We start from the raw sequence: 27,223 nt of genomic DNA, 5'->3' as shown, positions 1-27,223 counted from the left end.
TGTGTCCCAGGCTTTATGAAGGTCTTTTTGAGAGTTGGCTGCTTTTCATTCAGTTCCTCATCATTGTCAGATGAACATTTTATTAGCTTTGATCTACGGATCTTTCTGATTCCTATTCAGTTAAGTTTACACACTGTGTAAACACAAAGAGCAGACACCTTAACTAAAGAGAGGTTATAGCAAAAACACTACTTGTTCCTTTTTCTATAGTGGAATCAAAGACATAAAGCGTAATTTATTTGATATAAAATTTTGAAATGGTTTTGAAAAGTTTTTTTTCTTGGGAAACTTAATTTCAAATCTAGCCTCTGTAACATCAGAACAGTTCAACTTAAATTAACTATTTTAGTGGCTAAGGAAGCCATGACAAATATAGTTTGCTCTTCTGTCAGTCATCTCATAAATCATGGAGAAATAACTGCAGTTCAAAGGAGTTTTATCATTTTATGGTAGATGTCCTGTTTCTAAACTCTGACTCTGACAGAGAAAAATGATTAAATTAAAGTTGTGTGTTAGGGCACTTCTGTGGTATTTTGTGCAGATTAAAGATGTAAATGTGAGTGTATATTGTTGCCAGCAGCTGCTGCTATCTGTGAATTGTCTTCTTTGCTTGGCTTCATATTTTGTATAAATGAATCAGAAGGGAACTCGCCTTGACGGGAAATTTCCTAGCGACCGGCTGCACAAGGTACTGAGAGTAATGAGCGTCTGGTTGAGGTGTCAACTCAGAGGATTATCTCGTTTGTGGGCTTTCAGAAGTTAAGTGGCGATCTGAGAGCTCCTTCGGCTCTGCAGTCTGAACCATGACCTTTCACAGATGGAGGAGCCTCAGGTTTGACCCTCCCTCCCCACTCTTTACTCAGAGAATGCGCCTGTCCTGGGAGCTGACATTTCCAGCACTCAGCATCAAAACGAAACAAACCTTTTAGTCTCATTCATATGTAAAATTTTATAGTAACCTTCCCATCCAAATCAAGACCACGACAGCAGATTATCTCTATGCAATCGAGGCGGCAGGTCGCCAGACTGTGGATCCATCTAATCTGTCAGAGTTAAATGAGATCCATCACAGATCTGGATAATGGCCCCTGCAGATTGTGTGCAAAAATCTGCATTAATAATTCAACTCTGATCTTTATTATTCATGAGACTGAGAGCAGAGCGGAGCTGCAGAGATCTGAGGAGGTGATGGAAGAGTCACCTTTTTTTCTGATACTGACCCTGGACCTTCACAAGGGAGGCAACATGTAGACGACAATCAAGAACTCATATTTTGAAACAAAAACAACAAACTGCAGCAGTCTTTGTGTGGCTACACAGCTACAGGTTACTTGTGTATGCAACAAAAGTATGTAAATAAAACCTTAATAGTGTGCTTAGACATGAACAGGCCAAACTGACTATTAGATGTTGGGGATAAAATTTGGTCTTTAAATGCATCATGACATGTTCATTAAATACATGAATTAAAATTAATAGCATAATTAATACAGAAGTACAGTGCCCACACATTTAATGGTGTCTGCTTATCAGAGACATGAAAAGAAAAACAGAATATTGTCTCCATTAAAATCCACTATGCTGAAGTACGTCAGGAAAGAAAAACTGGACCAAAAACATTCATGTTGTGCAAAAGTAAACAGATTTTTGTTATATAAAATCATCAGACAAAACTGGTGGAAGCTTCTACCGACCATCAGAGTACCACCAAGATTCACTCAAAGTTCATTGCAATTATCATTGTGAAGAAATTTCATCTCTATTCAGTGGGTAAGAGTTTTTGCATGAAGTTGACAAACAGCCCCAATTTAAAATATATATTTTTTTAATATATATATTATATATATTTGACACACTCTGAAAAATCCAAGTCATAAATCCAAGTCATAAATTCACCAAAGAGAACTGGTAAGACAGCTTAAATAGTTTTAATAGTTCAATGTCTTTTTACTTACGTATTTTGCTTTCAGGATTTGTAGTGAGAGCTTTAGTACTGTACTCTATACAGGGAGACTGTGCACTGCAGTGAAAAGGTATTTCCCTTCTTACAGATTTATCCTGGTTGGACAATTTTGTTACACTTAAATTTTTCATATAACCCATCAAATTTAAATATCAAATGATATCATCCATATACAACCATGTCTCTGGACCTACACTTTATAAAATTCTGTTTTTATTTTGATTAACTGCATTTTTGGACAGCTTCAACACAACTTTAAGCCCCAAACTGGCTTAATGACTGCCAAGACATTTAGAATAGAGAGATATGCTTAAAAATAACCTATCCGACAACACGAAGTAGGCTAGAAGATTTTAAATAGTGACCAATTTCAACATAATGAGAAATCATCATGTTAATGTTATTAATTTGGAAATGGTTACAAGACCATGTCTTGGCTTTAGTAATTAATATTGTCTGCATCTGTTCAGAGGTTTCCTGCCGCATGTAAATAAAACACTAGACTGGTTGTCTCTTGCCTACACATGGGCTCAACACAAAAAAACAAGACCCAAAGCCACCAACATATTGAAAATGCATTTGCAGTGACATAAAATATCGATTTTTTTATCTTATCTTATATCATCTTATCTTACCAGCTTAAAAAAAAATACATTTCGTATTTATATCATTGTCTGATTTTAACAAACATTTAATGATCCAACCATCTATCCATTCATTCATCCATCCATCTAAATTAAAAATAAGATAAAAGATGTTTTTATAATGACAATGGAAAATTTCATTAAATATTCATCAGACTTCAGTGCTGGTGAAGATTTGACTGTATGACCGATTGGCTATATTGAGATGGGTCAACAACCGGTGGAGTCATGTGAACTTGGTGACTCCCAGCGGAACTGAAAGAATCATTAAGAGACCAGCACATCCATAACTTTCTCCAGAAACACAAGAACTAATGAGCTACTTGAATTCTCCACAAACACTCCAGAAAGTGAGATGTAAGGTAATCTGATGTTCACATAACCTGTCTGACCGTCCGTCCTGTCCAGCAGCGGTGCTGTTGAAGGTAATAATCCTGGATGGTTGCGTGGTCGCTTTGCACACATTCAGTAAAAGCCCCATCAAACTGATAAAATCTTAACAGAGCCTCTCTGAAGCAGGCAGCTTTGAGTAACTTTCATCTCATTGTCTTTGGGTAAAGTTTGATCATCTCTCTCTTGTTGCCTGTGTGAGGAAAAACGGAAGAACTTGTGGCCCAATTAAAACTTTCCAGACTTTCTGACCGCAAGTGAGTGAGTCCGTAAATGCTCCTCAGGGAGCTGATGAACTACCTGGGAATCTGGCGGTGGCATTAAAACATGAGCTGTGTTAACTCTGTTTTAATGTGTTCAGTTTAATCTGGATGACAGCAGCCTCTCACCTTCATCTGCTTCATGTTAAGTTTCTCCTCAAAGTCTTGAGCAGGCAAGCTGATGCAGGCTCACGTCTGTGTTTAAACTTTAAAAAGCCGGTGACTCTCAGAAATGTCAGGAAGTGAAAGGAGCCGCCGCTTTGAGGTTGATCGAGCCACATCTGAATTTTATGATTTCACATAAAAAAAAAAAAAGCGGAACTGCTTGATGGAAGGTGTTGCGCATAGACAGAGATCGAAGCGAGTGAGTGCGTTCTTTGAAAAAAAAAAAACACTTTCTCGTGAAAAAAGCTCCCTGTCACATGTGAACCTTACTTAAGCTGATTGCGTCTTTAAAGGAGCACCATCACATGGATCCTCCTCTAACTGGGAATAATTAACAGTGCAGATCATTTTTTTAAACCACCTCTCTTCTCCTGTCATTGGAGCCAGTAGGTTCACCAGACATTCACTCACCTGTTGTTTCCATCCTGGTGCCTTCAAGAACACATTTTAGTCAAATAGCATAAAAGTACTAAAACACACCAAAACATCTTTTTCATTCCACCAAAAAAATTGCTTTTACCTCTGTAGCAGTTTTATCTACTGAATTCAGTCTCGTTGAAAACATTTACTTGCTGAGAAATGAGGCGCATGAAGTCTGAAGCTTGTCGAGAAATCAAACCAGGGGCTAATCAACAAGTAGAGATTGTGTGAGAGATGTGTGATCCTCAAAAGCAAGTCTATGGCAACAAAGCAGCATTGAAAAGTTGATTACCCCTTTGTCTCCTATCTGGAAACAGAATTTGATTTTATTTAATTCAGCTAGACATGAAAGTAACTGTAGGTAATTTTAAGTTCATGAAACCATTATGAAATTTAAGTTTCTTTTTCACCATATTTTCCAACAGCAGTGGGAAGGTGGTGAAAAAGAAGACAACTGAATGATGATGATCATTAAACATTTCTCTTAAAGGGAGGTGTTATCTATTTTCCAGGCACCTAGTGCCATTTTGTGGCACAATCAAATAACTGTCTAACTTTTTTTATGAAAATGCTGTATATATAAAACATACCTCAAAAGAAATTTAATTTAAAAATTGAATGCATTGAAATTGGTCTCTCTGTCTTTAAGAATCTCCTGCTCTTTCCAACACTGCAACTTCATCACAACAATGCTTCCCCATTATTTTAAGAGCTGGTTGACATAATCAATCCTTCTGCAGCACCACCAGGAATAAGGAGGGCACTCTTCTCTCTTTTCATTAGAGGCTATTTATGTAGAAGTCTGAAGTGTTTTAAAATGCTGGCTCATGAACTGTAACCAGTAATGTACCAGTTAAAAGACAGTGCCTCGAAGTAGTATGAATGAATACCCCAGAAACATGTTTTTATATTTTGTCATTCAACTCCCAAAAACATGAAAAGGAAATGATTGGGATGTAAAAATGATACCTTGTGTGAATATTCTCATACTAATTAAAATATGGGAAGCCCTCTTTTAGTCTGATATTCCTTAATAAAATGCAAGAAATTGTGGTTACTTAATTAGTAAATAAAGCCCATGTGTGTGTATTTAATCTCTGTATAAATTCACATTAAAGAATGTTTGATTATGTAAAAATAAGTCTCCCGGATGACTGATAAGTCATCAGTGCTAATTTCTAATGTCACACAACTGTTAGTGAGTTTTAGCAGAAACAAATCACACTTCAAGTCCAATAGAAATTTTAATTGGGCTTTCTGCTGAATTAACTGTTGCCTCTGTGGAGAAAAGATAAATATTAAAGAACCTGCAGAATAATTAACAGACTCTGTGTTTTCAGTCCATTTTCTCTGATACAGACCTTCCTGCCTGAAAGGTCAAGCCTAACACACACAGTGGTTAATATATTTCTGACACCGTCTCCTCTCCTTGCCGTTTGTCCTCGTCCCCATCCGGTGGTATGTTTTATTTTAATCATCCTCTCTAAAAAGACCATTAGCAGCTGCTCTTTGTTGGAGCTGAAACGAAACTGAATGTGTCAGACTGAGAGGAGCATGAATTAAACATCAGTGAGGGATGGGGAGTCATGAACACCGCCCGGTCTAATAAGGCTGAGCATTAAGAGCACAGTATCTCTGTGCTGACGTGCAGACGTCTATCTCATTCCCTGAGGCAGGTGTGAGAATGAAAACAAGGGGAAAAAATGATAAAGCTGTCGGACTGATCCCGAGTCTGGTTATTCTTTCCTTCCCATGGAAATTAAAGCTTCAAATGGTCAATGAGACACGCTGGTGGCTGCCCCAGGTGAAATATTCGTGTTAAATATCACTTTTCGTCCACTTTTCTCCTTTAAATTATCTTTGATATACTGCCAAGAGAAAAAGAAAGTGTAACCTCATTCAATTTTTGGATTTAGCATAACAGGAAAAATACAATTATCTGCTATTCACCAGGTTCTAAAATGATTTCTTTCTAACCTCAAGTGAACAAACACACACCAAATATCAATGAAGCTAAAATGTTAACGTGGAAAGTAAAAGCATGCCCATACAATCACCAGTTTCTAAAACCAGATCTTCAGTGCTTGTATTAATCAGTTTGGGAGCTTCAGCTGTCGCACAGTTAGACTTAGACAGAATAATTTGGAATACAGAACAGTTCACTGGTTGACTCAGTGACTTTAAGTTGCTCAGGTCTTGCGTATACAAAATAATCCTAAATAATTAGTCGTCTAACTTCACAATTTACAGATGCAAAGAGGTGCTAATATGCTAATATTTTCCAAACATGGTGCCATGTTTAGTGGCTGGACATCTACACATTGGTCTAGGACTTCCTTCTAGAAACCTTAAAACTTATTCAGATAATTCGAATCTACTTTAGGAACTAAATAACCTATTAATTTTTTTGAGCCTCTTCATTTTGTTTTATTGTTGTCAGAAGGCATGGTGTCATGACAAATTGTATGCATTTGACACTGTAGCATATACAATTTCTTCACCACATAAACCGTCCTGCCACGATTGCCTCAGCTCTCACACATCTTAAATACAGTACAAGCACCACTGCTACAAATTCCTCACAGTTTCGACTGAAATGTCACAGCTTTGATCCAATAATAACATCACTTAATCTCACATTACACTCTGCAGACACTTTACTCACTCGGGGACGTGGGATAGTTCAAACTTAAAGTGACACATGTGCAATCCCCTGCTGTCAGACTAATTTGGCTGATAATTATCTTGACACTTAGGGGATTTATTACGCATTGAAATTTTGTTCTTAGATCATCAGTTGATACTTTAAAATAAAGAAAATTTAATAAGCCAAACAGGTGATAATGTCATGACAAAGTATCGAGTGGTGACTGATCTCGAGCTTACATAGACAATCCGCCTTGGTAGCAACTCAAATAGGATGTAGTTCAACTATAAGGCATGACTTGATATCGCACAAAATACCTTCATGTTATCCCATGTAGTCACATCTACCGAACATTTTTAAAAAGGACACTGTACATGGCAAGATAAAAAAACTGTGTAACAGCAATTAAAATAATATTAGCATATTTGCTTTACATAGAAGAGGCTTTATCCTTCAAACATTGCAAATTAGATACTTTCCATCATTTTGTAATTGTCCTAAGATCAACCTAAATATTTAACAAGCTAACTGCAGCCTGCAGGGTCTGAGATGGGGCTCTTAGGGCTCTTTTTTTGTAGTTTCTCTCAGCGTAGCAGACTCTGTCCTTGGGGTGAATTTACTGGAACAGCTACTCATCAGAAGATTGGCAACTATCTCTCATGTTTTCCACTTAGTAATCTTTCTCCTACTGTACTAGAAATTATTTGGAAATGGCCTTTTTAACTTTGATGGGCAGCAATTGTTGTTTTTCTAAGGTTATGGTTGTTTTCTTTCTAACTTGGTGTTATGTTATTGTAGACTGACATGCTCTACAGCAGCAGACTACCAAAACTTCTTTTATAGTGGTGCTCACATTCTGATAGGCAGTCATTGCATTTGATTAGCAGTACCTGACTGCCATTTTTCTCTTTCACTTTACCTTATTTCATTTAATAAATGACAGTGTGGATATTAGGTTAGATTAGAAATATAATTAGAAACTGGTAAACCCCAGATCAAATTTTAATATGCTTTAATAAACAAGAATCTGCAACTTTTTTTTTACTGATAATAAATATAACAAAGAATGAAATGTTTTTGAATGAATACAAAATATGCAAGAAATCTTTTTCATAGATGCTTTATCAGAACAGCTTGGTTACTGTTAAGATTTATTCAGCATCATAAGGGTTTCCTGAAGTTGGCAGCCATCTGGGAAATCCTTCAGACATTCATCATCTGCAGCTCATTGCCTAAGCTGAAAACAGACATCATCACTGAGGAGATTCTGAAATATTCCAAGCTGTGAAAGCTACAAGATGAGCATATGATCTGACACTGGATGGCTTTATGCTGTTATGTGGTTAAAATATGAATAAACGCTCCAATTCTGGCTTGTTTACTTTTGCACACCATCAAAAACCATAACAATTGTGTAAATGATATTTATCTGGGATTAGTATTTCATTTCAGTGCTTCAATTGGTGTTCTCCTAATGTTTGCTTTGAGAAAGACAAATCTCTTTTCCATAACAAACTCTGATTCCACATATTACCAACCATCTTGTTGACAATGGACTCCAGCTCAAATGTTGAAATATCTGAGGTGATGCACTTTGTTTTTACTGTCATGTTTTTTGTTTGTCTTAGACATTTGTTACATGTCACATTACTTCATTATTCTTCTTTCTTCAAACAGCTGCCACTCTTTTGGGCTGAAAAGTAGATAATGCAGTTCAAATGGAAGCCAATGCACATTATAGGCTGTTTAGTGTTAAATAAATTCAACATATTCAAACAGATGTGTTTTGTAAGCTTTATATGCTATAATATCATGCCAGACAAGGCAAATAAATAGCTTGTATTCACAAATCTGCAAGGTAATATAGTAAAACATTACAGAAAAGGGACCTTCAGTGTAGGCATATGTTTTCTATTATTTCAAGGTTTTTCATTATACTGTTGAAAATCAATGAAAGGAGTGAAGTCTCATTATTGCATAATTTATCTCCAATGACGTCAAAGCAACTAAAACTCACAAAACACATTTAACTGGGCACTTTATGCTTTTATTGCACCATGATACTTTAAAAGTTATATTATTTTCTGTTTAAACTGTGTAGAGTCTAGTTACCCTCAAAATCTGACATGGAAGCTATTCAATGACTAAGCATCCTTTAATCCAGGGGTGTCAAACTCCAGTCCTCAAGGGCCGCTGTTCTGCGATTTTTAAATGTACTACAGGTACAAAACACTGGATTGAAATGGCTTAATCATCTCCTCCTTGTGTAGATAAGTTCTCCAGTGCCTTGCTAATGACCTAATTATTCTATTAAGGTGTGGTGCAGCAGAGGCACATCTAACAGTTGCAGGTCACCCGCCCTTGAGGACTGCAGTTTGACACCTGTGCTTTAATCCATCACTTGTCCTCTGTGTTTCCTTGTTCTGATGTCTGGAATTCCTGTTTTCTTTTACAAGCTGTTTTTCCCAGAATTTTGCTGGTATGTGTTCATTTGTTTTACTTTCTGATCTCAAATCACACCAACTGTTTATTTGCTAAACCACTTCCAGCCAAATGTAAATTTTTACAACCAGGTTTCCTTTGTTTCTTGAGAGATATATATTATTTGAACAGCTTGTTTCCCCTCATGTAAAAACTTGTTTCCTGCTTTCTTGTTTCAAAGTTTTACATTTAAAGGATTTCTGCTCTGCACCTTGTTTGCTTGTAGCTTTTTGAGCAAAGCAAAAAACTATATTTACCTCCTGTTTTGTAGACAACTGCCTGTGACCCTGAACATTTTTAATTACTTTTTTTAATTCACCTCTAAAAATAATGCAATTAAGCTGTTGAAGACACTGGAATAGAAATGTAATAAAAGCTATCTGCCACTTTGTCTTGGTCTGTCCGATAAAGTAATGAAAAATGAATTGCGGTTTGTGGTTTTAAAGTGAGTAATACTCTCAACTTGTACTGTAAATGTCAGATATAAGTGATCACACATGAGGTTCATCTAAATATCCTCCGAAGGTTTTTATGATTTGTGTAATCCCGTCATGCATGGATGTGTGTAACAGCATTTAAACTGACACATGCTTTATTTTGTCCAACAGAAGGAGCAGAAAAAAGTGTCCCTGTGGAGGACATTCCTCTTCACTTGCTGCAAGGTCTTCAGGTTCAGGTGTTTTTATATCTGTGGATTTAAATGATGGACAAGAAGCTTCTCTTACATGTGAGTTTCAGTAACTGTGTTGTCATTACGATCATAACCCCTGTAAATATGCATTTTCCACCAGTGTCTCACTAAGACTGCCCAGATGAATTATGGATGCTGTCCCAGCCTCTTTGTCATCCTCCTCCTCTTTTACGCTACCTTTTTTGAAGAATACAGCTGCCTTTCCTCATACAGATGAATCACAGTGCTTCGCTGCCATCAAGTGGCTGCAGATTCTTTGTTTCTACACCTTTAGGCAGGTAACTAATCTTCATATCAGACCTTCAGGTCAGATTTATGTAAAATTACTCAATGGGTGACACTTATATACATAGTGAAAAGGCAAGATAGAAGGAAGTTGGTTTCAATGTTATATCTTAAACAATGACACTTTTGGATTTTCAAAAGCATTTTCTGCTACCTCTCATTTTATTGTCAACCATAAACTGGCTGTTCTGCAGCAGCAGTGAAGATTTACAGATTCACACTGATTCATAGACATATGCATTTATATGGCATACTAGTGCAGTAGCTTTGATTTAATACAGGTTATGGATACAATCTAAATGCATCATGTCTTGTCACATTTTCTTACCAATGAAATAAGATCAACAGGTATGTTTTTCTTGTAACCTAACGCCATAGAATAGGCTTTTCTGTAAAACCAACTTTATTTATAGATCATCACCTATAGAACAACATGTTGTGGTGTATTATTTTGTTTCTATTCTGTTGTGAAATGTGTTTTAATCATGATATAATCCACCCTCCTCTAAACAATATGCCATTCCCTCATGCTCTGGTGATGTCAGAAAAAAGTATAACTGAGCAACGTTCTTTTGAGTTCATCAGTTTTTGATTGTTTTTCTTCTTTATACAGATTTAATCAAATATTCATATTTTAGATTTAAAAAAATTCTCTCTCAAGGTTTGTTGACATGTATTCTGTTTATTCAATGCGCTGACATGTTTCAGTTTTGTATCTCTCGCAATGTCATAGATATAAAATTGAACTAGAATTTGTTTTGCTTCAATGTACTTTTGAAAGTCTGTATTTAATGGAATTCTGTGCACCCTGAATCGAAATGCCCCTGTACATTCAGCCACTTTCTTTGTTGCAATCTAACTTTAAACAACGTAATGTCAGCAGACCAGATACCCAGCCTTCCAGCCACTAACATCTACTTTACTGTGCTTTGTTTTACATTAATGCTGTGTGGGATTAAGACAATGTGATGCAAGCATGTAGTTTCTACTGTCAGTGTGTTGTTATTACTGCAAAAAAGATCTGCTAGATCACTGGGTAGTGTCTTTAAAAGTAAAGCAGATAAATTAAAACTTGGAACTTACATTTGTATGTGCTACCAGCTTTGTCACCTTTGGTGTTTGTTAAAAACAATATGCAAATTCTGCCATTGGGGATGCTGTATAGTTTTGCTTAATTTAACAACTTTAATTGCTAGTATGAGAACATTTCAGCCATATAATCTATACCTGTTTGATGTACAACGTATTAAAACATTTTTGGTATTTGCTTTATTTCTGCATCAGTTGCCAAAGACAAAGTAACAGCTTCTGTATTTATGAATACCTTTGTTTTGCTATCAACAAATATAAACGCCTGCTTTGTAATTTATCTACAAATGCTGAACACATAGTTGTCTGCAGTGGCTATCTACTGGAATTTTCACCAGCACTTGTGAATGCAGGACCTCTATGAAAAAGGCCTGTTTCTATTATATATGGCAAAACTTTAGTTCATAAGGGCAGCACAGTGTCCAGCACTGTTTCTTTTCAGCAAGATCATAAGTTTGAATACCAGCCTTGACTGTTTTTTCCAGGTAGTCCAGTTTCCTCCTAAATTGCAAGCAGCTCATTATTTTTATTTATATGACAAAAAAGGACAGAAAAAGGGGAAAATATCCTCTTCCAGTAAGTGAATAAGTTAGTTCAAATTTCTACATTGTATTGTACATCTTTTATGTATCTCTTTACATTACTGGGTTATGAAGCACAATATTAGCTTGACTTGGACTGCAATGGTTGCAGACCACGTTCCTATAAGATCCCAAGACACTTCCAAGAAATAGATATTCCTTTCAATGATCTTTGGTTCTGCAACTGGACCTACCAGTGTAATATTTATTATGTGGTGTGGAAAGTCTTGAAAAGTAGGCATCCTGCTGATGGAGCAGCAGCTCTAATTTGAACTCCCCCTGAATAGAGCTCTTCAATTTATGTTTAAGGCAGAGCCTCGCAACCTTACAGCAAGGCTCTTTTTAGCTTCTTGCTCTTTGACTCATGATCCATGTCTGATCACAGTATGTGAGGGTTACAAACAGATGGAACAAAAAATGAAAAGCTCCTCCTTACGGCTTAGCTTCCTGTTACCCACGACCGGAGCAATGTGACTGATGGTAGGATGGATGAGGGTTCCATCTGCTGAACTAAACAGAACTAGATGACATAAAGGAGAACAGTCCAGCAATCCACAGTGGGGCAGAATAATAAACTCACAGCATTCAGATTTGTTGCCTTTCTATGAAAATACAGATTTATTTTACTTATTGTAGAATACTCTTTATGTTTGATTTCAATCAATTCATTGAAAAATAGGCTAATGATATGAAAACAGAAAATAGCAAATAGTGAGTACTAATTATAGCATAACATACTTTCATTATTATGAAACCTTTATAAGTTTAAAGATTTAAATTCGACTCTGTGGAGAATCACAAAATCATGTTTTGTGATTCTCAATATTCTCAGGGGGTAGTTGAGAACTTATCTTTGTACTTTCTTTGGATTTCGTGTAATAACTACGTGCTTATTGCAAATTTAGGAAGCATTAAAAATTCTATTTTTCTTACTATGAATTTAAGACCTGAAGGGGGCAGTGTAGTCCAACCTTGCAGGAAAAAGGTGCTCCTCAAAGACACAAGACCCCGAAACACCGCTGGTGTTTCCTAAGGTATTTTTATGAATTTTTGCAGTTCCTGTTTCAAAGTCTTCTTCTTAGTTTCCATTTTTCTCTTCGTGATCTGTCTCTGCTCCTCTGCGTCTGCTGACAGGACATTAGAATATGATTTCAGGCTACTTCATTTGTTTTTGTATTTATTTTTCTCCTCCTGCGCAGCTGTAAACATAAATCACATCGAGCAAAGCCCAGAACTCATATAAACGTCAGAACAGACAGCGAAGCTCATAAACCTCTAATTTGATCTTTATTCATCTGGGACAAGGCGTGAAAAAAAGCTCACCTAGTAAATCATAATTTTCTGCTTTCTGTCAACACTGCATCTCGTTAGGGCTGCGCCACTCCTGATTGGCTGCTTCACCTCCCAACCTCGTTTAGTGTAAAAACTCAAACATTACAGACGCTCCTGCTGGATAATGGATAATTGATGACTCTCTTGGTGCGTTTAAAAAATCATTTACGATTCGATCTATCAAACTTTTCTTTAAACGGATAAAAAAGCTACTAAATTATCACTGCAGTGCTCATTTCTTTCCAAACAGTTGCAGAAGCAGCTTGTTCAGGTTAAAACAATGGGGCATAAAAAGCTGGAAAATGATAAAAGGTAGCTGAATTCACTGATGAAAACATAAATAAGTTAGTTGTTTGGACAGTTTTCCTTGATATCCTATGAGGGGATATTCAATAAATATTAATACTGGTTCAGTCATTCATTGTTCTACTGTCTCACATCAATTTCTACTGAACAAATAATTCCCTAATGTTCAGAGGTGGGTAGCAACTAATTACATTTACTCAATTACATTTATTAACCTTTTGGGAAAAAAATAAATAAAAGTATTTACCAAAAGTTTTACTACACCGTACATTGCGGTCTTACTTGAATAATAACATCATGAAGTTCTCCTACTTACTCTGCTTCTGTTGCCTGACAAACACATCTGTCAAACCAAAGCCAAAACTATTAATTAAAAACTTTCTTTGTCTCTGGGAAACTAAAACTTTCTGGTCTGTTAACTTATTCTGAAATATTTTACTGTAGTTCTTTCATTTCCATCCACTTTTTTCAAGTTGAGCACCCAGCATGCTGTATTTCAGTAGCATCTCTGACAGAGCAACTGTACCAGTGGTATATCATGGCAGGATGGATTTGAGATCCGGAATAAAAGTGGTTGAATTGATGTTCCACTACAGAACCTGGTTTTGCCTTGGAGACAGGGTGAGTAGTTCACCATATTGCAAAGTTTGAAAGAGTTGAGAAGCTCTGGGTAGAGTGACTGCTCCTCTGCATCATCACTAGAGGTGGTTTAATCAATTAGGATGCCTTCTGGGGGCATTTCTTTTTACGTTTTAAGAGCACATCAGACTGAAGAGACATGAAAACACATCCAGAACTTAATGGGGAGACTGTATCTGGAACATCTTGAGATTCTCCAAGAGGAGCAGGAATTTGTCACTTAGTAGATGGCTATCCCCAAACCTGTTACGTCATTATTCAAGTTTGACAGTGGGGGGGGGGTTTTGTTGTCACTTTTCAAGTACAAACTGAAGCCATTACTGGAAAATTTAAATATAATGGGACACAACTGCAACTCAGGGTTGCCTCTGGAGGAGATGCAGCAAAGTTTTGAAAATACTTTTGAAGTAACTACTGTATGCTTTGTATTTTTGGTCTTCATAGACTGAATAGAAAAGCAAATACATTGTTAAAAGTAATCTTTAAGAAGTTCTGCTTACTGTTTTCCTCAAGCCATGTAGAGAAAACGGCAAACATGTGAAAGAGAGTGTTCTGGTAAAATGAGACCGTTTTCAAAACTTTTGACTTATGTGCAAATGATTTTAATTGAGAAGAAAGATACTACTGCATATTATCCTGAACATAACCACCTCTTCGAAATTTCTCATAAGTATTATTTATTGTGACAATTATTAATCCCATTTACACTTTCCATGCAATCGAACTGAACTGTCTTGCAAAGAAAAATGGGCAAAAATGTCAGATTTTAAATATGCAAAGCTATACCCTAGAAAACTTGCAGCTGCAATTACAGTAAAAGATTGTTCGACAAAGTGTTGGCAGGGGGATTGTTAGCACACAAATGCATTCAACTCCACATTTATTCTAGCTTGTGAGGAAACAAAAATCATAATCATTTATCATTTTCCTTTTAGCTCACAATTATGTAGAAGTCTTGTGTTTAACAAAAAGTCCATAAAATACATTGAAATTTCAATGTGAAAAATTATAGAGGTATGGATACGTAATTACACGTTGTGGCAGCTAGAAAGATGAAAACAACTAACTGGATGTGTTTTATGCCCAGTGGCATGAACACAAAACTAAATATTATGCTTTCCCAAACTCTGGAATCAGCTAGCTGAGTATGAAAGAATCATAACCTAAAACTTTGCCAACATTTAAGAGGCCTTTTAACTATTTTGTTTCCCTGCTTATATGGTGATTATTTATTTGAGAATAGGAGCTAATTGTTTGTCTGAATCAATCAGGAGCCTCAGCATCACTTTATGATCACTGTTGGGTATTTTAACCTGTTCATATAAAGAACCACACAGAGAATAGTATCACTTCAGCCTTTGCAAAGGGGGAGAGTCTCAGTGATGCCTCAGGATAACCCCAACCTGTCCCCCTGCAGCTGCCTGGTTTTATTGAAAGCGGGGTGGGGGTTGGTCATAAAACAGAAACTTAAAGATAAGGAGTAGAGGGGTCTCTCTGAACTAGCCAAAACCGGTTTCTCCAAGAACAGCGTGGTCCACCTCGCCTTGTTTCCAGCTTAGAGTAGAGAGACAAACTTATTCATGAGATAACTATTTGCAAAACTCTGACAATCACCTTACAACTTCAGTTAGGAAAAAATAAGCTATATCTTAGGGAAGTTGAAGTCAGAGGTAAACTAAGCTGAAGAAAGTGGTATCGATTAATCATTGTCTTTCTTCAGAATGAAACGGTACCCCTGCTTTATTAGTTCCTTTCATTTCATAGTTTTCCTCTACTTTGGTAAATAATGGATTGCGACAAATTATTTTCCTTTTAGAATTATTAAAGTAGTTATCAATTCAATTTGAAATTCATTAGATTTTGATTGATGGCACCAGATCGCAGTGGTGTTATTGCAAAGATCAATCAGATTTTGACTCTCAGAATATTTCAGAACGGATATGTCGCTGTTCATCTTCCTCTCCTCCGTTCCTCAGAATCCCTGGTGTGACTCCTCTGATTGCATCCATGAAAGTGAAAACATCCAAGCGTTATCTGATCAGAAGCATCTTATAATTACATGACATGATTTCTGGTTGTGTGATCCAACAATCTCTACGGATCAGCTGCAAATATCTCATTAAAAATACAAAATAATCGCATATATAATTTCCTTTCTCTGTCTATGTGGCCATATATTCGCATACTTGAGAGTCCTGATCTGTGATTTATGGACCTTTACTGACACCTTCTGTTTTATGGACCTTTACTGACACCTTCTGGTTAACTGGAGGAACTACAAATTAAATGGAAAGCGGAGCGGCAGGACTAAGTACTCAACAAATCTTATATATATATATATATATATATATATATATATATATATATATATATATATATATATTTGTTATATATATAAACCATAACAACCTGAATTAGAGTAGAAAATGTGTATTGATCGCTTGTTGTCATTTTATTGGTCTTTAATTAAATATTGGAATGTTTTTTTTTTGTTTGTTTCTTTCTTTCTTTTACAGAAAAATATATTTGCAAAGAAAAGAATATTCTTCTGTTTTTAAGATTTGTTGGGGAACTATTTATTCCACTTCACTCTTTATCTATACGAGCTCTGTCATACTGTCTGCTCATAACAATGACTGACTGTGTTCATGTCTTGGAGCAGATAAGAAAGTGTTTCTGGTGTTGCACGATTTGAAATTCATGCAGACATAAATCTGTTTCACCACAGCAAATGTCAACAAATATTCCCTGACGTATCATCACAATACCATAAGATCCGAGAATCATAAGTTTACAATGTATTTCATAAAATTTTGAACATAGAAAACAGACTGAAGGATCAAGAAGCACATTAGATTCCAGTGTAATGTATATTTTACATTCAGGAAATATGATTATGAGGAGCTTGAAATTATTGTTGACTCTTTTTTATTGTCTTCTGTTATGAGGAAATATTCTAATTTTTTTGATATCTTCTACATACTGTCCGATTTTATATTCTTAGATTTAAAACAGCCTTCTAAAAGCTCAATAAAAAAATTAAATGTTTATTCACATTTTAATCAAAGTGTTACATGATTTTATAGTATACTCATAAATTTGCAGCTGCCTCCTGCTCTGATTGAAAGACTATTTTGATGCAATTAGATTAGTTAAATTCATATTGTTGAACTAATTACAAAAAATCAGTAACTGAATTAGTCTTAAGTTCATAGATTCATCCTGTACCAGTTCATCCATAACCTTTATTTATTTTGTTGACGCAAGAAGTCTCAATTTCAAGGCAAACCTGGTTTTATTGTTAGCAAAAAGCACATTTAGTTTGAGTGAAATAAGATCTTCAGTCAGCAATTTGTAAATGAAATTAAAATATTACTGATCTCTTGAATCTGTAGACTGAATCTAAAAATCGTGCTTCGTAGATAAAATGGTAGGATCATCATACAACCACAGGATGAAATGTCATCGACATGACCGCAAGAAAAATACAATTTACAGGAGCTGGTGAATGATGGGTTTATTATAAAATGTAAAATACACCCTGAATGTGAATTTCCAGACAAATGTCACACAGTTTCATTAAGAAAATTATTAATTAACACAGAGAGCCACAAAACAGTACTAGCGTGTTGGGATAAAAATGATAAAATATTTGTGGGATTTAATTGATTCATTTTAAAAAAAAACATGTAACAAATACAGTATATAAATCATACTAATCAACCATTTCCAAATTTATAAAAGTAAATAAAAATCATATTTATGTTTACATTTCTATTATACCTTATTTCTTTATTTCTGTATCTTGATACACTTACATTTCTTCTTTATTTTTAGATTTCCTTTTTTGTTTATTTTCATAACCATCATCATCCTGGAAAAATTAAGCCTTCCGTACATAATACAATTTTTTCTTTTGATTCTTTAGGATACGATGTTTTATTTTATCAGCTTATCATTTATATCTTATTCTGTTTTCTGATGAAAACAAGTTCAACTCTTTGAAAGATAATAATGTAAATCCAACAATAAAAATATACTTTTAGATGAAAATATCTGGCAGAAATGTAGGAGGCTATTTCAGTGACTTTTTGTTTTCATTAAGTGCCCATATTTTAAGTAATGGATTAAACCAACAATTTTTTTTTTCTGGTATATTTTTATATTTAAAGTAACAGCTTTTTTTAAACCAGAATGTGACCTGGAACCGTAAAGAAAAGCTGTTCATCCTTTTGAGTTTAACGAAATTATGTAAAAATGTGCAACTGTTCTGAGTTTTGCCTGGAAGTTTCCCGACAGTTACAGAGACGATGCTGCATTTCTGAATAAAAGGTTGGTGTTCAACAAAGTGGCACAATTTAATTTGAAGTGCAAGGCTGCGATGTCTCCGTTAATGAAAGCTCTCAGCTTTAAGTTCTGTCTACTTTATATTCACAAAGAGAAACGAGCGAGGCAGCCATCGTGGCGACATGCAAATACACTGATCTGTCTAATACGAGCTGCACCCAATCAGACGGACGGAGACTTTGACAAGCAGAACAAATGCCCTGCGAGCATAAACACGTGCAGGTCAGGAGGAAGAAGAATTCAGCTTTCTTTATCCTCTTTGCAACAGACACATTCTGCATGTTCGCTTACTGTTAAATTACTCATCTGAGATTAGAGACGGCTTAAGGAAGAAAAGTTTTCCCTCAAAAGTCGATAAAGCTTTGCAATCTTATGTCGACTGAACATATGCAAAGATACGTGTTATGGAAGTTTGTTAAAACCCTGCAAACTTTCCAGCTCTGATAAAGTTTCTTTCTGAAAGAGAATGTATTTAAATCCATGTAAAAGTTGTGCAAAATAGGGTGAAAATCTGCTGTTGTTTAACAATATAGCAAACTTCCAATTAACATAAAAGGTTAATTGGAAGTTAATCTCATCAACAGAAATGTTATGTTACAGAACAGAAACATAAAAGTACAAATGAACAAATGCTTAATGATAGCAGGCTGTTTTGTGTTTCCCCCTCCCCCCCACACAGAGAGTTAAAAAGGGTAAACTAAGAAGATGGCAACATCAGGTGCAACATAGCAACATCACTTAAGTTAAGAATCAGCTCTGTTGGCAAAGTTTAGATACAGAAATTAGAGACTGGAAATGGAAAATACAGTGCATATGTACATGTACACCTAATATTTGTTTAACATGGAGGTTAAAATAAGGCAAATCAAACTCCCAGGGAGAGGCGAGATGAAAAATGGTTTGAATAAACAACTATCTCTCCTCCATCCAAATCCTCTTTGCAGCAAACCCCTCCATCATTAACCCCAGTCTGCTGCCCCTAGGTAACTTAACTCCTCTCAGGCTGGATGGTTCTTCCTTGCCCTCCTTCAGAGGATTCTTTACCGTCACAACCCCATTCACAGAGCCACTCTTCACCACCACTACAGTGTCCCTCTCAGCAGTATAAGTGAAAAACAAAATCAATCTGAGCAAGGAACGAAAACCTGCAGGTCCAAAGATATCAGCTGCAGACCACTGAGGAGCTGCAGACCACAGTTGCGCTATGCAGATCAACTGTAGGCCATAGTAGGGTATGTAGGCAACATGAGCTTTTACCTATAAGAAGGTAGCCATACCTTTGCAAGACCTCCTACATTGTAGCAGCACCAACGAGCGCACATATGAAGGACATCAACAACAACAAGCAGGTACCACTGATCTTGTATCTGGTAATCACCTTAGCTCATCCAACCCAAGAAACAGTAAAACCTTGATGGGGAAAAAAAGGAAGATACTAGAAATTTTGGTCAGACTGTGAACATTGGTTCTATAAAATTAGATTAAGAGAAAAAAATGGAGAAATGAGCAGTACAAGGAGGAAAAGGAGAGAAAATGCAATTATTTCTCATCTCACATTTGGGCAACACTCTTTATTTTACTTTAGGGGAACATTACAGTAGTAAGTGTAAATACTGAGGAGCTGATGAGGCAATGGAACATGCAGCACTGTTAAAATTAAGTGGAAGAAAGAAAATAATTGATTCAAAACTGAAATAGAATTAAAGTTAAACTTTTGTTGATTTATTTAGAAATAGCTTGAAAAGTAAAAAATATATCAGATAATATTTTGTGAACTTAAATTATCAAAGTTATAACAGAATTTAATTCTTGATCGACATAGTGGTCCTCACTCCTTACCAGTCGGTGGCGGTAATGCACCAATTTCGTTGATGTCAACCACCAAAAAACGTCGAGGAGAAGTAGAAGATTATATTGCATCGGTAGTAACATGGAGTCAGGCTCTTCTCAGCGGTTTATGTTGAAAGTTTTTCTGGTGAATTTTTGTCTCGGTTTGGTTTCTTCTCTGTACTTTCATATGGCAGAAGGAGAGCAAAAGTGTTTCATCGAGGAAATCCCAGCAGACACGGTTGTTGTCGGTGAGTTTATCACAAAAACGTCCAGCAAGGTCAATTAGTAAACCTTAAAAAAAATCGCTAAAAACTAAAACTTACACAGTTCATCAAAAATATCAACAACTATCTTTTGTCTATACACTTGTTCGCGGAGTAGAAACGGTGACTACAAAAAAGCATTGATGAATGTGAAGTTTGCAAACGACTTTTTCTGGTGATCGAAACGTGAAAATCTTTGGTTTCAGAGGAACTGAGGCATTTGCTGCATTCCAAAGTCATGACAAAGAGGAAGATGTTTTCGTCCAACATCTACAGCAGTTGTGCTGACTAGCAAAAGAGTTACGTTTCAAAAACGTAATTGATTATAGATCATGTAAATGGGACATAAAAGTAATGTTCGTCATCTTAATACTTTAATAGTTATTTTATGAAATGCAAGATTACAGATTTCAGTGAGTCGTGATGTCTGACATATACATGAAGCCAATTACTTAAATTTGCTCCACCACTGACAAAAACAAACAAACAAAAAAACTAAACAGATTCTCCCTCTGGCTTCTTGTGTATGCGTCGGCCACCTCTTGCGCAATAATGCAGAAGATGGGCACCGCCTCCCCACCGTGACGTCAGTAGATAAATAAATGGCTACCTACACTATGTGGTTGGACTCTAAATTGACATCTTAAAAAAAAAACCAACTTTTTACTGTTTTGAAGAACAGAACAGTTATTTAGCCAACATGATGGAATACGTAAGCCAGGGCAACACAGAGACAGACTGGACAATCATGCATGCACACACTCACACCTAAGGAGAATTTAGAGCGATCAAGTGTTTTATATGTTTCCCTGATTTAAGACGTCTGATTCAGATGATTGCAATTCAGCAAGAGCCTGTTAATCAGCTGTCTATTGTGCATTCCAGAAATGTTATTTTAAAGTAAGAGGGATAAAAATAACAGTATTGGTTAAAGGAAGCCACAGGAAGTCTCACTGCAGTTTGTCAGAAGCTAAAAAGGGGGCACAGCAAACATAATTTCTTATGATCATGTCAGATAGGACTAAAATTGAGCATTTGTGGTCTAAATATAAAATGTATAGTGACAAACACACTTTACCCACAGTACACGTAGGGTGAAACGGTGACGGTGAGGAGACTTTTTATCGACAAGAACAGGGAAGCTGGTTAGAATAATGGGAAGATGTACAGAGCTAAATCCATTACAATCCTGAAATTAATTCTGTTAGAAGAAGCCTAATACTGCGACAGAGGTTCACCTTTCATCACAACAACAACCATAAACGTAGAGCCAAACCATAGTGGGATGGAACAGATCAAAGCCTGTTCATGTGTAAAGAATGGCCCAGTCAAAGTGCAGACAGAAACAGGAACTGACTGATGTTGAGCATTTACCAAAAGAAAATGCTTATTATATTTGTTAGAAAATATGATTAGGTTTAGTAAAACAATATCTACTGTTTCTCTTCAGGTGATTATTGGACGCAGCTTTATGATGAACAGAAGCATGAGTATCTACCGGCCATTCAGAATCTCACCCTGTCTGTTGCAGCCAGAGATCCTACTGATAAGGTTTGGGTTTTATATTCTAAAGCAGGGCGTTTATTTTATTAGTTTCTAATTTCATGTTTATTTCACAGAACTTGTCTCTTTTTATCCCACAGTTGATTCTGTCTCAGAAGGAAACCGATGGGAGGTTTAACTTCACATCATTTACCTCAGGAGAACACAAGATCTGCCTTCAGCCAAGTTTATCACAGCTGCTGACTGCAGGTTTAATAGTGGTGAGAGGAAAAGTCACTTGAGTTTAAATTAACTTTTAATTAACTAGGAAATAGAAAATACTTGCCAGGCTATGGAATTTTATAAACATTTCAGCTGCATATTTTTTACATATAGGCACCATATGATGGGAGTATATTTAAGGGGATACCGGAGGAATTTTACTTACCGTAATTAATTTTACTTAATTAAATATGAAAATACTTCTGGATTCAGTAATGCATTAACACACTAATTCTATGAAACACAAATACTTGCCTATGCAGTTTTAAGAAGGATTTAATGTGTTTATATAAGGTAGCAGAAGAAAAGGAAATGTTTCTAAATTAGGACATATGGTAACACTTTATTTGATGGGTTGTGAATAAGATTGTCATGAAACCGTCATAAACATGAGTAAGTCTTCATGAATATGTATGGCTGTTGTCATAAAGTGTTATTCAGTAAATCATGACACTTTTAATACAATGTTGACATTATTGAAAATGTCTTTGTTATGACAACTTGACATTAAACAAGAAATCATGATCTGACATAATCAGAAGTATTCATAACAAAGACATTTTGAATAATGTCAACTTTGTATTAAAAGTGTCATGATTTGGGGCGTGCTGTGGTGGCGCAGGGGGCCTTAGTCCTCGACGCGGACGTCGTGGGTTAGACTCCCGGTCCCGACGACCCTTGCCGCATGTCTTACCCCCTCTCCTCACCCTCCTTCCTGTCTGCCTACTGTCGTAAAAATACGAGCCACTAGCGCCGCAAAAACTCTTAGGAGAAAAAAAAAAGTGTCATGATTTACCGAATGACACTATGACAACAGTCATAAATATTCATGAAGACTGACTCATGTTTATGACGGTGTCATGACAGTCTTATTCACAACCCGTCAAATAAAGTGTAACCGGACATACTAGTGTATGTAGTTATAACCCAGCTTTAGGGTTTATATTATAGTTACTGATGAGAAGAGTAAGATTTAATGGCTTAAATTTAGCCATATTTGGACAGTGCAAGATTTAGCTGTTCAGAGAGAACTTTATTTAGGTAAAGACGCTGAAGTGCAACTTAATATCATTGGCATAGAAATCAATTCAGGCATTTGATGCAGGGAGATGAGACAGTTCATCTGTGAGTGAGAGTTGGCAGGCTTTTCCTCTGATAGAAGTAGAGAGTAAAATGTCTTTGCTACTTGCCATTTTTAGTGGCAAGTAGAAATGCCCACGTGAAATGACAAAAAAAAGAAGTCTGAGAACCAATCTTGGAGGGAAATAATTGGTTGTACTTCTAGCTGCACTTTGTTCGGCTGCACTTTGTTGCACTATTTATCAAGTGATTCACTGGCAAACTGTTTAAACATTGGTGTCACGTTGCAGGTGGTTCACATGGACATCCGATCGGGTGAACGCACCAACAACTACGCAGAGATCCATAAACGAGAACTACTGACGCAGATGCAGCTGAGAGTCAGACAGCTGTCTGCACAGGTTCAACACATCCAGAAGGAGCTGAGCTACAAAAGGGTCAGTGATGCCATTGGTTGCAGAGTTATTTTATATACATGCATTTTTAAAAAAAAATAAAAAACACTTATGTTGGTATTCACAGAGCAGAGATGAAGACTTCCTCGCCATCATCCACAACATCAACATGTGGATCTATTGGTGGCCCATCATTCGCTGCATCTTTGTGGTGACCTTCATCATAAGCATCACAGACAGCTGCTGAGATCACAGCTACTGTTCAGAGTAAAAGACAAAATATCCCAAACATATTTACATTAAATTTCCTCCTGGAGGAAGTTACGGTGTTTTCTGTCTGAAGAAAGCTGCTGACACCTCCTGTTGTGTTCCAGGCGACATCAGTAAACTCTGGACCTGCAGAGGAAACGCAACACAGACCAAACTGAAAATTAAAAAAGATTCACCCCCAAGCCAACTGAGACGTCCTATAGTGGCGTGCTGGAGAAACCATTGTTTACCTGGAGAAAGCAGAGATGGAGATAACACAGAGCAGGAACTCGAGGCCATAGAAGCAGAGCAGCACCGCGCTGAGAATGAACTCGAGCCGCAGCACGAACGTCTGCAGCAGCAGGTAGTAAACGGCCAGCGCTGTGCAGGGAAACAGGATGAAGAGGGACACACAGGAAGACAGAGAGCGCTCGCAGAGGTTCCCCTTCCAACCTGGAGGAAAAATACGGCAGACAGTCAGAGGGAAAGACTGATGTTTGTTCCTGTCTGCTGCTGCTGTGAAAAAGCCATCTGTTTAACTAAACATGTTTAAATATTACAGATATAAAGATGTTCCAATAAGTGTAAAACTTTATAATAAGTGCAAATAACAATAATTCAATAAAATGAGTGTTTTGTAGTTACTCAGATTGTCTTTGTCTGATATTAACATTTGTTTGATCTGAAACATTTAAATGTAACAAAAAACAAAAACAGAAGTCTGTAAAGGTGAAAATATTTTTATCTTTTCCACCAACACAGGACTTTAAATGGACTGGTCTGACTTTTCCTGGTTGATACCAATTTCTAGATTTCTGTGAGAGCTGATCTGCTTGTACTAACTTCTTTTTTGTTTGAAGCACAAAAGCAAGTGATGGTTTAAAATTCAACTGAAATGTAGGAATTTTAAGATTGGCTCCATTTATCCACCAAAGCTTATGTCCCTAACCTTTATCTGATTTAGTACAAAATTCAACAAGTGCATCAGTACATACTGTCGGCTAATGCATTTCTAGAATAAGGACTGGACATTTTTAGTCTTTATACATTTAATGAATAGCTAAGTATTCAATATTTCAGTATCTGCACATCACAAATTAGAATCAGTCAAATGAAAATTTGTCAGTTCTGTTGTTTGGACTGTAGACTGTAAATGTTGTTGCATTTGGATGTAACATATTTAGTAACAAAAATGAAATCAAATGTGGAAATTCAGTGATTGGACATAAAATAAATTTTCCATGACAACCAAAACTGATGCGACAGCAAAAGCAACAGAAAAGGAGCACAAATTTTATCAAATTCGGTGTCATAGTGAAAAAGAAATAAGAACAAAACAGTTACAAATTGCATGAAATGTGAAGTATTTCTAAAGTTCAGATGTTGCAGGGATCAAAGGAAAATACTGATTCATCTTCCAGTTGTTGAGTTGTAGTTTAATTTCTGTGTGTAATCAATATTTAAGATGGTTAACCATTGTGATGTAGATTTCACTGTCTACATCAGAATCTGAACAAATGTGATGCTTCAGTTCCCGAAATGCACTGTATTAAAAGTAGGGATACTGAACATAGATTTCTGTTTTGAAAATATATCTATACATTGAGGTGATTTCTGTCATTACCAAAAATCTAGGATGATCCAAATTTCTGAAATAAAAATAAAACTAGTTTCAATCCAATTTATCAGGCATGTAATCTAAATTCTTATATAAAACATCTGGTTTAATCACCCAATGCAGGGATGGAACACCATTTACCGACCAAATACACTTTATCTTGTTAAGAAGTCTACAAACTCTCAGATGTCTACATCTGAGAGTTTGTTTCGTGCATTTGTCTCTCACCATAGAAAATGCGAAGAGTCTCCAGAGCGAGGAAGAGCAGCAGCAGCACCACATCCAGGACCAGATTATCTGCTGGGTATGGCAGTAAAATTCCTAAATACAGACAAGTCATAAGATAGCAACCACAGTCATGTTCAATATTGGTGTGTATTTACAACCACAAGACAAACCTTTTGGTTTATAAGTGATTTGCTCTCATCTTGAGTGACACCAGTTACAGACAGTTTTGTAAACATTGAGACTCATTCACTGTGAATTACTTCCGATCGTAAGTGAGTGCATAAAAATGCCATTTCAATTTCAGAGAAGAATGGACTGACTGGTGTAAGATGGCAATAAGGTAAGAGTGGCTAAAGGAAAAGAGGGTCCAATTCATCCAAGCTCAAATTTAGATTAAACTTTGGGGAAATCTTGCTTGGTGATGTTGTGTCTTGATTGCAACTATAGAATCCAGATGGTAGTATCAGAATTTGGTACAGGAGTATAATTATAGCTTTCCAACAGGATGCCACAAAGCTCAAATCATCAATATGGACCAAAATCTCAGAGGAAGGTTTCCAACACCTTTTGAATCTCAGTCATGAAGAATTAATGGGGCAAAGTGTACACAACTTGGTATGAGCTTTTAAAATCAAGAGAAGTTCCAATTTTCTGTTTCTCCTCTTTTTTTTCTGCAGGAGTAGCTTCCAATGGATTTGTATTTATCCCTGCTGCCCTGAATGTGAAACATTCATCTCACCTTTGTAGATGAACATGAGGATCTCTGCCAAGTAGAAGGCAGAAAAGTACCAGCTGTTCAGGTAGAGAAGAACCTGCAAAGGTGTTGAAGATAACTGAGAAAAGGACGGTTAAGGACCAAAAAAGACAACTGAAAACGGTAGATCTGAGTTAGTTTTATTGCAAAGGATACGACTGCTTGGCTCCCTGAAGAAAAAGAGGAAAGTTGGAAAATGCGACGGTTATTCAGGACGATTATTTTGTTTTTGGTAAATACAAAGAAAAAAAAAATGTCTACAGTAATCTCTTTTCGGTGTTGGCTGAAAACATAGGCAAATGTGTGCATCAAAAATATTGAGTTAATTAATCAAAATCTAAACTACAAAAAATGGCCCGACGTTTTAATAAACTTGTATGAAAACGTTACATAGCATTATGGCAGTTCGTAAGAAATCTGCTTCTATTTGTTGTCGCTAAATAAAGGAACCGCCAATCTTCCTTTGTTTTCACTTCAAGTATCGTCCGTTTATTTAAAAATGTATTCCAAATGTCCGAGGTGTTGCTCAAAAACATTCGGTTAATGTAAAATGCCTATAACGACATGAAATGAACAGCAAAGCTTGAAACTCACCGTGCGCCATGTTTGAATCCGCCTGGTTGCTATGGGAATGGCTTGGGAACTGTTCAATCTCTTCTTCTACTTGAAGCGCTGCATCCGGAGGTTGCACTGCTGCCATCTTCTGGAGTGAAGGAGTTACAGAAAGAGTTCTGGTCCGCATTTAGTCGCGGTGGGAAGGCCACGTACTACAATTTTGGATTAAATTAAATTATTCATATTC

General features: G+C 36.4%; 2 protein-coding genes across 2 annotated transcripts; one reads left to right on the top strand and one right to left on the bottom strand.

Annotated features, from left to right (window-relative positions):
* Positions 1–20,095: 20,095 nt before the first annotated feature.
* LOC114138999 (transmembrane emp24 domain-containing protein 9-like) lies at positions 20,096–24,469 on the top strand (the record flags this gene model as incomplete). The annotated part of the gene is made up of 6 exons (XM_028008588.1): positions 20,096–20,318; positions 21,784–21,884; positions 21,977–22,096; positions 23,468–23,614; positions 23,700–23,839; positions 23,947–24,469. Coding segments are annotated over 5 exons (711 nt in total), but the record flags the coding sequence as incomplete, so codon positions are not given.
* Positions 23,632–27,121, bottom strand: tmem216 (transmembrane protein 216). The gene is made up of 7 exons (XM_028008587.1): positions 27,016–27,121; positions 26,578–26,591; positions 26,407–26,500; positions 25,668–25,760; positions 24,073–24,274; positions 23,871–23,968; positions 23,632–23,788 (listed from the first exon to the last, which is right to left on the bottom strand). The coding sequence occupies exons 1-6, from the start codon at positions 27,119–27,121 to the stop codon at positions 23,953–23,955; spliced, it is 525 nt and encodes a 174-aa protein (XP_027864388.1). The 3' UTR covers positions 23,632–23,788; positions 23,871–23,952.
* Between the last annotated feature and the right edge of the window lie 102 nt (positions 27,122–27,223).

The sequence above is a fragment of the Xiphophorus couchianus genome, chromosome 23 (genome assembly GCF_001444195.1).
Source record: "Xiphophorus couchianus chromosome 23, X_couchianus-1.0, whole genome shotgun sequence".
In the NCBI taxonomy this organism is placed as follows: Eukaryota; Metazoa; Chordata; class Actinopteri; order Cyprinodontiformes; family Poeciliidae; genus Xiphophorus; species Xiphophorus couchianus.
The sequence above is the reverse complement of the archived record's forward strand: the minus strand, read 5'-3'. Positions and strand labels throughout refer to the sequence as shown.

Coding starts and splice junctions, on each gene's coding strand:
- tmem216 (XM_028008587.1), bottom strand. CDS start 27,121: ATGGCAGCAGTGCAACCTCCGGATGCAGCGCTTCAAGTAGAAGAAGAG. Junction 25,761..26,406: donor CCTCATGTTCATCTACAAAG/GTGAGATGAATG, acceptor GTCTGTATTTAG/GAATTTTACTGCCATACCCA. Junction 24,275..25,667: donor GACTCTTCGCATTTTCTATG/GTGAGAGACAAA, acceptor TTTTTCCTCCAG/GTTGGAAGGGGAACCTCTGC.